This window comes from Sebastes fasciatus, chromosome 2, assembly GCF_043250625.1.
Source record: "Sebastes fasciatus isolate fSebFas1 chromosome 2, fSebFas1.pri, whole genome shotgun sequence".
Taxonomy (NCBI): Eukaryota; Metazoa; Chordata; class Actinopteri; order Perciformes; family Sebastidae; genus Sebastes; species Sebastes fasciatus.
In genome coordinates this window covers 30,411,065-30,423,399 of record NC_133796.1, presented here as the reverse complement: position 1 = coordinate 30,423,399, position 12,335 = coordinate 30,411,065, and the positions used below count along the sequence as shown (strand labels likewise).

General features: G+C 40.4%; 1 protein-coding gene across 7 annotated transcripts in view; it reads left to right on the top strand.

The window, feature by feature from the left end:
- The window catches only part of tcf12 (transcription factor 12), a 103,498-nt gene that overhangs the window by 71,010 nt on the left and 20,153 nt on the right, over window positions 1-12,335 (top strand). For all 7 annotated transcript variants that reach the window (XM_074618594.1, XM_074618602.1, XM_074618584.1 and 4 more), the window contains 4 exons: window positions 6,927-7,026; window positions 8,421-8,560; window positions 8,987-9,128; window positions 9,323-9,393. In XM_074618594.1, coding sequence (XP_074474695.1) covers window positions 6,927-7,026; window positions 8,421-8,560; window positions 8,987-9,128; window positions 9,323-9,393 — 453 coding nt within the window. The remainder of the gene's footprint in view (window positions 1-6,926; window positions 7,027-8,420; window positions 8,561-8,986; window positions 9,129-9,322; window positions 9,394-12,335) is intronic.

Sequence of the window (12,335 nt, the reverse complement as noted above, 5' to 3'; positions counted from 1 at the left end):
ATATGTGTGCATCATTTCCCAAATGAATGCCCATCTCCTCTCCTCCTGCTTTCATGTGTTTTCCTCACAACACTGCGCTGCGTGTCTGGACTTGTTTTAGACCCCTTCAAACACTTCTATCACGACCATTTTCCTTAAAGCATCAACTTGAAACGGCGCCAGATATAAAGCAGTAACCGCATGTAGAGCCAGTGTTTTGGACGAGTTTAAAAGAGTCCTAGAGAAGAAAGGAGGGGGATAAATAATAACAGCACTAAAAGGAAAAAGCATAATAAAGGTCTAGTTTTCTTAGGGAAGTGGAAGCTTTCATCTCTCTATAACAGTGATGTTCTCAATGAGTCTGCAGGCCTGTGTTTAGTCCAGGAAGCTTCGAGTGGCGGACATGAAAGGCTCCAGTCAGACCGTACAGACCGGCCTCTCACTGGAATATCTATCCTCTCCTCCTCTCCTTTCTTCTCCTCTCCTTTGCTCTCCCCTCCTCCCACATGATAAAGGTAATGGGGAGCTGTGTGGCTATAGCAGTGACAGTAAACCATGGTAAAATGTCTGTCCATGTTCTGTCCCCCCGGTCCCTGTCTGAGGCCCCCAGGGTTTAGGAAATGGGGCATTATTTTCATGTTCAGACGTCACGAGCCAGCCCCCCCCTTTGCAGCTGTTGCATTCTTTACAACTCTGTGTTTACAGGCAGCTAAAGGTCTCACTCAGCGTACGCCAAAACTGTCATATTTCATAAACACAGTGTCCGTCTTTCTTTTCTCTCTCATTACCTGGATTTGTTTTATTGAGCCTTCACTTTCTCTCACTAATGACTCGGTGTGTGTGAGCCATGTGTGGGGAAAATGTGTTGCCAGATGCTCGCGCTCTTACAAAAAGTCATATTTTGACCTCCCTGCTTGTAGACATGATTTAATCATCATCAAAAAACAAAACACACTATACACTCTTGGATTAAAATGTGTGGAAGATAACACTCATTTATGCACTCATGTTAATGAAATCCTGCTTTTAGAGCGACATTATTTTAGTTCCAGTTTGTTGGGGTTCCCCTGCAGAAAATCTACATTTTTTATGCTTGGAATTAATTTTTCCCTCTTCTTCTTCTTTCTAAATCCGCTCACACATTTGTTTTCTGTCCCGCCCACTTCCCTTTATCTCTTCCACACCCTCCTCCCCATCGCCTCCCCTCCCCCTGGTCCTTTTCCTCTCTGCCTCAGCACTCAGAGGCTTAAGAGAGGGATGTACCACATGAGCCACTCCCTTCTGACAGCCACCCCTTCCCACAGTGTGGAATGGCACGATCCTGCTTTGCATAAGTTTCCTCTGAGTGGGTCCTGTGTGTGTGTGGAGGCCAGTATACTGGAAGAATTATTAGACCCTTTTTGAACGGCTTGGATGTATGTCCAGAGAGAAATCTAGCGTGCTGCTGTAGTGTTTCTGTTATCTCCTCAACTGTCAAAGCTATAATGTATTGCGCCTACCCTGTCCCAGGAATGGGCAGTAACTCTTTAATGTATTACTACAATGGGAAATCGGTGAGTATAGGCTCTTTGGGAATGTGTGTGTGTTTGACAGAGAAGTGTGTCTCAGTCTGCTTGTCCTTGTGTCTTTAATTTATTTATTTTAACATAAAAGCACTGCGTTCCTGTCTGTGTGTGTGTGTGTGTGTGTGTGTTTATGTGTGTGTGAATGCATGTGCCTGAGGCTCCTCTCTCTGATTTTCCATTACATCAGTTAAAGCTGTGTGACAGTTCAATTTAATTACAAGTCAAGTGTCTTAACTGTGCTTTAATCTTATTTTAACACACTTTTTATGCTACTTTCTGTGAACAGACAAGATAATATGTGAAAGTTGTGCCATTTTAAAAACTTTTTTCCTCATACACAGAAATGACACATTTTGGCAGAAAAAGTTTTTTGAAGCCTTGAATTTATTTTTACTGGCTGTCTGGTTGCTTCAGCTCCGAGACTGTTGAAATAATAACAAGTGGGAGTCTGGGAATGATTAAGGGAAAGAGGCTGCCTGTTGAGGTTAGACTTTCCTGTTTGCAGATTGAGCTCTAAGCACCAGTGTTGCTGTTATTCCATCTGTTTTTAATCACATTGGCATTTTCGACACCACAGGGAGCCTAATGTGATTTCTGAACTTCTCTGTAATGACCTCTTTGATTTTTGTAACTCTGAAAAGCATTTTCTGTGTGAGCACTTTATGAATCAGTGTGTGCGGGTGTGTGTGTGTGTGTGTGTTTACTGCACTTGGACTTGATGGAGCTGAGTTGTCAGGAAGTTATTGATGTAAAGATGGGCTGTTGGTGTGATGCAGAAAGTTGTTGGAAGATGTTGCTTTGAAATAAATCCTCCTGTTTTTATGGTCACTTTAATCGCGCGTGCTTATGAATGTGCTCAAGGACACAGTCCTGACAAAGGCTGAATGAGCTCTGTAGTTCAGTAATCCTTAAGTGATGATCCCGTCATAAGCAAATTACACAGGCAGATTTCCACCTGTCATTGCCCGTGCTATTTTTGCTATTCCATAAAGGACACATGAAGGAAAAAGCAAAGAGGATCGTCTTTTAATGATATCGCTCGTTTCAACTTTTCCTTTTAACCTGTTACAGCATTTCCTCTTTGTTCCCGCTGCACAAAAGACGACTTTGATCTTTCTCATATTAAGCATTAGCAGGCTTGTGTTGTAGTTGATGATGCGGAGAAAATTGAGAGCATGTGGACAGAACGGACAAACTTTATGATCAAAAGCACTTGTTAAATAACTCTTTTCTTTAATGTTTTCCTCACAAGGGGGACAAAAGAAAGGCGTCGCTCATTCTTTGCATCAACTTGATCCACATTAATTTGTTGTAATGCAGAGTTGCATAGCAGACTCACCATCTGGAGCACTGGGAGAATTCGCAGTGGGCCATTGGCTTGTGAGCTGGTGGCACTGAACCAATACAGATGGAGCAGCTCACTGATCTTTCTTCCGTTGCCCATTAGTGAAAAAGAAAAAAAATGAAATGAAAGCCCTGCAGTGATTGTGAGAGCATTTTTCCCCCTTATTTTGCTAAACAGAAAACTTCCACATGTGGAATGTCATAAAATTAGATCTGAAATAAAAAACACGTGTCCTTTAAGGTGCCTGTTGTTGTTTTGCAGTGCAACAGGTTCTACCATCCTCTGTGGAGGTTAGCGCTCATCGGCAGAAGCTAATGTGTACATGTGTTGCACATGCACTGAAGCATGCATGCTTATGTGCATGTGCAACACAAAGTCAGAGTGGGGTTAGTGTGTGTGTGTGTGTGTGTGTGTGTGTGTGTGTGTGTGTGTGTTGGCCCATCATATACTGTATACACACGTCACACATGTTGTGAGTTGGTTAAAGAGGTTGTCTTGATGCCCAAACCAAATTTTTGTGGTAATAACGGCTGGAAGGTGTTATTCTGCAGCGTGGTTGCTCTATTTTTAGAGATCCTGACTCCCAGCAGGCTGCTCTGCTGCACTTGGATAAAATATTATACTGCTTTGCTGAAGAAGAAGAAGAAAACCAAACAGGCTAGAGCTTCAATTACTTGTTTGACAACTACAGTTGTGCATCCAAATGCATATTTACATGCTTTGACTTTGGTTAGTGAGATATATTATAGATCTTTATATTTGTTATATAATATATTAGTCTATTATATTTATGTTCTATAAGAGATAAGATAAGATAATCCTTTATTCGTCCCACAGCGGGGACATTTGCAGTGTTACAGCAGCAAAGGGGACAGTGCAAACAAACAAGAAGCATCGGTAAAAAAAAATATATATATATAATAAATAGTAAGTAAACAATAAAGATATAATAATAGGCAAACAGTAAAAGAGCAAAATATAAAACAAATATAAAATATATACAAATATATTACTACACAGACATTTTAGCACATGAAATATGAAATGTTGATATTGTACAGGATATGGGTATTGCACAGTGAGCTGTCCACCTGTGCTTTTCTCTATAACTCTACTATATACTATACTATGAGTATTAATTTGTTTACATGTGAGAGCATTTACTTGTATGTATTTTAGTTCCATTAAAGTAAATTTAACTGCCTTTTGAGATTTTAAATAATAGTAATTTCAAGAACTCTATGTGGTTTTGTAATATAATGCTTTTCCTTACTAATATAATTTTAGGACAATAAGATGTTGAAGTTTTTTCAAACTCAACCAAATAAGTGTACGATGTTCCTGTCAAGTTCATACTGTAGCATTTGCAACATCTGCATCTTGCTCAACAAATTCCTGATGTCAAACTAACTTCATGGATCAAAACATCCCACCAGTGAGTGTTGGTCTTTTTCGAGACTTTGGTTCACAGTTAAATGCATGAAAATACTGAGCCCTGTATTTTCCAGGGAACATTGGCAAGTATCGCACTCAAATGTTGAGCAACGCCCCTCCAAGCAGGCTGAGCGGAGCAGTTGTTTGAAGAGGCATTGTGTCTGTCGTGCATACTAAAGCCTTGTAAGTGCAGTTAGATTTGGACTTGAAACAAAATGCCCCAGAGATATGGTCTGATTCCAAATAATGACATGCAGCACAAAAACAGGACGTTTGAACTCTTCTCTTTGAGCTTCTTGGCCATTAGTCGGATTTTTCCTTAGTTTTATTTATGTCCCCTTCCTTTCCTGTTATTATTACGTTACATCTGTAGTGCAGGTTGACAGCTTGTGTTTTAACATTTGATATTTTGATCGGTGTGGCATGAACTTCAGAGGCTCAGCTGAGTCCTGTTGAAAGAACTGAACCAATAACTCAATACAGTATCTTTAATCTGAAACAGCTCAAACTGTTTCTACCATCATTTACTTATCAGGACATCAAATTATGACCTCATTGTTCGCCTTACTGTTATTTATTGTATAGTTATAAATACTCACCAGTAGAGTTGCAATCATTAATCAATTAGTTGTCAACTCTTAAATTAATGGCCAACTATTTTGATTATTGATTAATCTGTTTGAGTAATTTTTTAAGAAAATAAAGTTAAAATTCTCTGATTCCAGCTTCTTAAATGTGAATAATTTCTGGTTTCTTTACTCCTCTATGACAGTAAACTGAATATCTTTGAGTTGTGGATAAAACAAGACATTTGAGGACGTCATCTTGGACTTTAGGATCACTGATCAAAATGTTTCACCATTTTCTGACATTTTATAGACCAAACAACTAATCGATTTAATCGAGGAAATAATCAACAGATTAATCGACAATGAAAATAATCTTTATTTGCAGCCCTAGCCGCCGGGTCATTACTGAGGGGAAAAGATTATTATTGTCGTTAAGGATTGTCTCATTTATTTTCAAAAATGTTTCTGCAATATCTTATTTTGTCCCCTGTTGGAGAGTTGATGCATAAATAGAAGTTAACTTAAAATGCACCTTTGGTGTTGACTGATTGATTTGTAAAGTTGGTGTTGTATAATACAAGGATTCTTTTTATTCTAGTGAGCCTCGGTTTAGGATATGTGAACACTGGCTACAGAAGGGAATTTATTTTTTAATAATAAAAACCCGCTGATGCTCAAACAACTGGTGTAGGTCTGTGTTGGTGTGCTGATCCGTGTGAGTGACGGCCTTTAATTAATGGCCTTGTAAAAGGAAACCCAGGTGGGCCCTCTCGTCCATAGGCCGGCGGAATGGGGCGCCCAGTGTTTGGGGATGGTTTATTAATGCTTTGACTGGTTAGCCCAGGGTAGAAAGGACAATTAGCATTATCCGCTGCCATATGCTGCCCATTGAGCGTCTGACGGAGGCAAAAGACAAAAGCCCGGGCTCCTGAGTGAGGCTAACCTGAGATCTCTATGGAACTACTATCAACCCCGGGCACATGTGTAAACCAGAAGACCCATGAGAGCACCACCCCTCCCAGATCACTTTAATTACACACCCAGACAACCAGCTCACTCAGCAAAGCTGCACTCTGTGTTGATATTATGTTCACATGTGTGCTGTGTGTGCGAGCGAGTGATTGGATTTATATACTTTGGTTGTGTGGCATATTTTCCGTCAGCGCTTCGTCATAAAACAACTTTAGCAAGTAAACAACCTTTGCGGCCGTCATGACATCCGCAGGCGTTAGAAACCTCAGAGCAGCGAGCTGTCGTGATGCCAACATCTGATGTGAGGCCATTAAAAACAGGGATTCATCTTGCAGGGTTTGGGACCCGGGCTGGGTATGTGCAGGTGGATCGGAGCTGGCAGGTCTGGCTCTGATTAGTGTTGCACCGTGGTGGGGTCATCCAGTCCTGTCTGTTCAAACCTTCTCTCCCTCGTGCTCCGTCTCTCCATCTGGAGTGGATGAAGTCAGAGACCACATCACTGGTGTTTGGCCTCCAGTCTCTTTGATCCTCCCGCCTTGCTTGGCACACACGCACAGCTGTACAACAGCATGCCCATTGTGCCTCTCCTTTCACTGTACCGCCACCAGCTTGCAGGTACAAATAGAAAGAAAGCAAAGCAGGCTGTTTTTTTTGTAACACTCATTTGATTTCTGCCTCTCTGGGAATGCTGTAATTTGCCAGGCATTTAGTCTATGCATGTAAGCGGGTATCATTATACTTCCATTAGAGGTTGCGTTGATCTGAAATGCAAATACCCCTGATAATCCTCTCCTCCCTTCACAAGCTTGATTGCTTGCTAGTCATTAAAGTGTGTTTGTGGTTTTAGGGCCATAATATCTGCAGTACATGTGTTTTCACTCACGCGTGTCAGATCACATACTTTAATCGTAAATGCGATGCTTCACAGGAATTAAGATTCAAAAGCTGACAGTTTTTACAGGTTTCGGCATCATCATACTTGATAACATGTGTTACAGTACGGTGTTACTGTGCGGTGTGCCGTAGGCTATCTTACTAATGACGTTTCTGTTCTCATGGCAGGTGTACGCACCATCTCCAAACTCAGAAGACTTCAACAGAGATTCACCTTCTTACTCTTCTCCTAAACCCTCCAGCAGTATGTTTGCAAGCACTTTCTTTGGTAAGTTCAAAAGCATGTGTTTACTTTGCAGTGTTGGATTATTGGAGTATTAGATACTATAAAAACTACAGTATTCGATTCTCCCTCCACAGGTTTCAAAATGATATTCTTATATTCTTATGTTTTCTGTTTTTGTCTAGAGTCAGAAAAGTCTGTGTGTTATTAACTAGGGCTGTGTATAGGCAAAAATTTGGTGATATGATACGTATCATGATACAGGCGTTACGATTCAATATAATGCGATATATGGCAATACTGTAATCAGAATCAGAAATACTTTAGTCATCCCTGGGACGAAATTGGGGCATTTCAGTTACTCTTGTGTTAACATAAAAAAATTCAAGAAAATATAAATAAATTATGTACATAATGCTACAATATAAATACAATATAATATAAAGAAATGTAATTAAGTACTAAAATTAAAAATAAGAAAATGAGAATATAAGTAATATGAAATATGTGCAAATTTCTGCATTAAGATGTGCAATATATAACAAGTGCAGAGTTTGAAATTGTTTTTAGTTTTTTTCATTAGGCTTCATTTTGTTTTTAAGAACATTGTTTGTTAATTTATCATAATTTCGTCTTTTGTGGCAGTTATCACAATGACATACAATAGGCTAGAATATTACACCAGATTCTGTTTAGTATTTAGCAGAGGTGGGACCAAGTCACAAGTCCTAAACTTTGAGTTTGGACTCCTGAACAAGTCATAATGTGCTCTTCACTGAATGTGATGCCATTTGCGTCTCCGTCTGTAATTTTCAGCCGGCACGTTTTGCATACTGCAATTTGTTTTTTGTTTAACCACCGTATCGTTTTTGTGCGCGAACGAGATTATCTTTGGTATAATTTTTTCCAACTGGCCCTCAGTAACGTAACGTTATTTCTTCCTGGTTCTCTCCTGCAACTTGATCAGATGATGTCAGATTAGTTCAAACAAAGTGGATCTGGGGAATTAAGTGTTGACTTGCTGGGAATAAATAATGTAAACGTTAGTTGATTGAGTAAATGAAGGGAAATAAATTGATTTGTGGCACACTTTCTAAATAACATTTTTAATCTTTGGGCTTCAAATATTTTGAAGTCAAATGGCAGTAAGTCTTAAGTCATCAGATTTGTGACTCAATATGATTTAGTAATGTTAAGTGTTCAGTGTTCAGTATCTATTTCAGTGTGACTGACAGAAGAGCAGACTTCTTCGTTGGTTTTTATCTTTATGTTATCTCAGCTGTGTTCAGGGTGATGATCGTGTTTCAGTTCCAAGAGCAAAATGAACCAAAGTTTTAAGTGTAGGGCCGGAGGTTAGCCACCGTCTGGCACTGTGTCAAAACTAAAGTGCATGTTGTATACAATAATATACTGAACGGATTTAATTTATTATCTTTTAGATGGTACCCACAGTTCGCCTGACCCTTGGAACTCGTCCAATGGGATCAGTCAGCCCGGCTACGGGGGAATGCTCGCCGGATCTTCATCTCACATGCAGCAGTCAGGAAACTACAGCACCCTGCACTCACACGAGCGTTTGGTAAGCAGCGCCTCTCAGCTGGTGATAAATCAATGATTGGTGGTAACTTTATTTTGCATCACACTTGCGTAAGAGATCTAATGTGTTCAGCATGTAAATTATTTTTCAGCCCTCCGCTCGCTCACAGTCAGAGTGGGCGTGTGCATGTTAAGTTGTTGTCTGGTTATTATCAGTGAAGACACCGCTGACCCTTTTTGTCAGTGTTTGATCTCCGCCTGGCTGCCTCAGCTGGCTGGGCATCACAGGGAGCCTGCAGATGCTGCCTGCCCTCTCTTTATCTCCGTCCCTCCCCACTGTAACTTTTGCTTCATCGCAGCCTGGGAGACGTCAAGGAGAATTTCAGAGAATAAATATCTTTCTCACACACACATACACACATTTGTGACTGACAATAAGCATTTCTGTTTTTTTTTTTGTATCTTCCAGAATTACCCGGCACACTCAGTCTCTCCAGACATCAATGCCAGTCTTCCTCCCATGTCCAGCTTCCACCGAAGCAACACCAGCACCTCGCCATTCGTCAGCGCAGCGCACACCCCGTCCATCAACACGTCCGATGGGGTCATGGGTACGTTCTCGTGTTAACAGTTCAGCTACCTGCTCAGAATGACTAATTCAGTGGCCCCCCATGTAATCATCATCGCTGTACAGCCGTTCTGTAAAAGTAGTGAGTCAGGCAGTCAGACAGCTGCTTTGTATACCGTGACCACTCGTCATTTGTCTGAGTTTGTTGTTACAAAGCCTCCCTCTGTGTTTTCTTAGCTGCTGCAAATCGGGGGAACGCCACTGGAAGCTCACAGACTGGAGATGCTCTGGGCAAAGCTTTAGCCTCGGTGAGTTACAACCCCACATTGAACTTGACCTTCAGAGTTTATTTCACCATTCATTCATAGCATCAATGAGTGGGTTTCTAATGCGCACTAGTATCCTGGTTTTGGGTCTTATCCTGGTTCAGGATATGATGTTTACATTGAACAGGAGAAACCTGGTCCTTCATATCCCTGTGTACATGATTCCAACAGTTTCCAAGTTTCTGATCTGTCTGCAGATGTTTTTTGATTTCTCACCATCTCAGTCACCATTTTCAGAAACCTGAATAAAGTGTTATATGTGTGCATAAAAGTACAAAGTAGCGGCGAACACGGCTTTAAATCTTGACCAGTATCTGGTGCCCGGTAGTAGTAATAACGGAAGAAACAAATCACTGTCACTCACAGATAAAGGGTCTATCTTAGTTTATTTTGGGTAAAAAGATGAACGCGATTTCAGGTTGCTGAAACCAGGATATGGGGTTTGCATGCGAAACACATAAACAGCATACTCCAAAATACCTGATCATAACCAGGATACCCGTATGAATGTAAACACACTCCATCTGGCTTAAGCATTTGCTGTCAACCACACAGAAGTGTCTGCATATCCCCTGAAATCTGACATCCTCTCAGGGTGTGACGCTCATGTCTGACTCCTATGTACCCATACTCTCAAATCATTTTTGATTTCTCTGCAAAATATACAAAAACAATTGTCCGTTTCTGTCTCTAAAGAAGGTGACGTCAGTAATCATGCAGGGAATTAAGTGCTATACTGACTACTGATTAAAAAAAAAAAGCCCAGAGGACATGTTTGTAGTTGTTTTTTGGCCTAAGCCTGGATAATTGTGGGCTTAAACTAAGAGCATTCAAGAAAGGGGAATTGTACATTGAAAATACTCCTAAAGCCAGTGGATTATACTTCACTTTGGAAAAGCAGCCCGGCATATCTGTGACTTCCTGTCATGTATCAAACGAAGTGTTTAATTTGCTGTAGCTCACATAATGAAAGGAAATATGTCTTGCGTACAGTTGTAAACACCGCGATGATGTATAGACTTAGTTTTAGTTAGATTCAGTCTCTATTCTGTATAACGGAGCCCAGCTCCATTGTGGGACTGAGTGATTCGGCCAAAATCTTCTATCACAATTTAGGTGATTTCATATCTCCATAAAAATGTACGTCTGGTAATTCAATGAATAAATAGTCTATATGAAATAACCACACGGTAAAGCGTATTTTTGTATATTCCTGTGTGTATTCAATTAGGGATGCACTTGACAAATTAAAAGTATTTTCACATTTTAAGAACTTGAGTACAAAATGAACAGTTTTAAGTAGAATAGTCTAAACCTTTCAATTTCACCCAAATCTCCTTAAATTCTGTCAAACATGTTGCGTAGACATGATGTGAGCTTTGACATTGGTATTGGATTTAGCTCAATTTTAATTTCACACATCTTAGCACAAGCTGGACGTTCAGGAGGAAAATTTCTCACTAGTATAAAGACAAAATATGAGAGTTTAGGGATGGTAATAACAAATTAAGTCCTTTATATTTGCAGACTCAATTCTATTAGCATGACAAAGCTGGAGTGAAATGGACCCGGTTGGACTGGGGTGGGGGTGGGGGTGGTTGGATGGATGGAGCAGGGGGCACAGGGGAGTTTATAACCGCTGTGGCTCAACTCCACGGGCCGCCCTTTGTAGCGCTTTTGTTCTTCGCCCTTTTAAATTGGCCGTGCTTATTGGCCCCATGCCGCCTGCGGGAGCGTGACTGATGACAAGGCGGAGCTTTCATTTATTCCAGTAAAATGAGCCATGTTTCACTTTGAATGCAGCGTTAGTAGCCAGCGAGTGAAAAGAATAGAAAGTCATATATTGTCGGGTCAGAAGTCACGGTTATAAACAGCTTGCTTTTGAGAAATATTTAGATGTATTTGTGCTCCCAGAGAGTAGAAAAGCATAAATTCCTCCCTTTAGACAACAGTCAATCCCTCCTCCTCTACACTTCAACGTAACCTCCATCCTGATACTCCAAGTTGATTGAAAAACTAAAGCCCAGAGATCAAGATTGAATAAGGAGATTATTAATAATGAGTGCGTTCTATCATCCCCGCAGAAGTCAAGCGGTTTCCTGAGAGCTCAATTTGATCTTAACTTTGCGGAGAAATCTCTGTGGATCTGCTGTTTTTTTTCTCTGCTAATTAGTCAGGATCCAGCAGTAATACCCCGCGTTCTCTGAGACATGTCTCATTATGGCACAATATCCTCTTATTACAGGGGAAGAAAAAAATCAGGGATGTGTTTGTTAATCCAGCATTTGTTTAAACAAATGAAATCCCTGTGGAAGTTCTGAAGACGTAATCTCCTCGTTCCCTTGTGACTGACATGTCATCCTAAAACTCAGTGACCTCGCTGTTCCTGGCAGAGGATGCATCGACACAATGAAGTCACTGTGAATGGTCTGTTGGTGTAGAAATAAAACTAAAGGAACTCAAACTTAACCTGTGGCAGAAAACCAAGGTATTTGCACTAGTTGTCCTCTTCATAGAGTTTTTAAACTCTATGCATCAATAAACAGCATTTAAAGATATCTGGCGCAGGCTGAAATGCAGCCTTTTGAGATTTACTGTTGTTGGCTTATGGGGGTTTCCTGGTTGGGCGTCTGCACTGTTTGAAGCCACAGAGGAATAATAACCAACTTTCTATACAAACATTTTCCCTGTAAAAGTTTTATAACTAACTATTGGGATATGAGTCATTTCCTTTCAAAAACAGAAAACTCTCACTTTTTACTCTTGTTGTATTTGACCGGGAGCCAGTTCAACACAACCGGTTAACTGCAGCAGTGTGACCCTAATTCAACCTGTTACACTTTATTATTTGCACATTTACTTAATCATTAAAATATGTCCACTTTAGCTACATTTCTCTTTGTCTTGTAGTGATAAGGGAGATT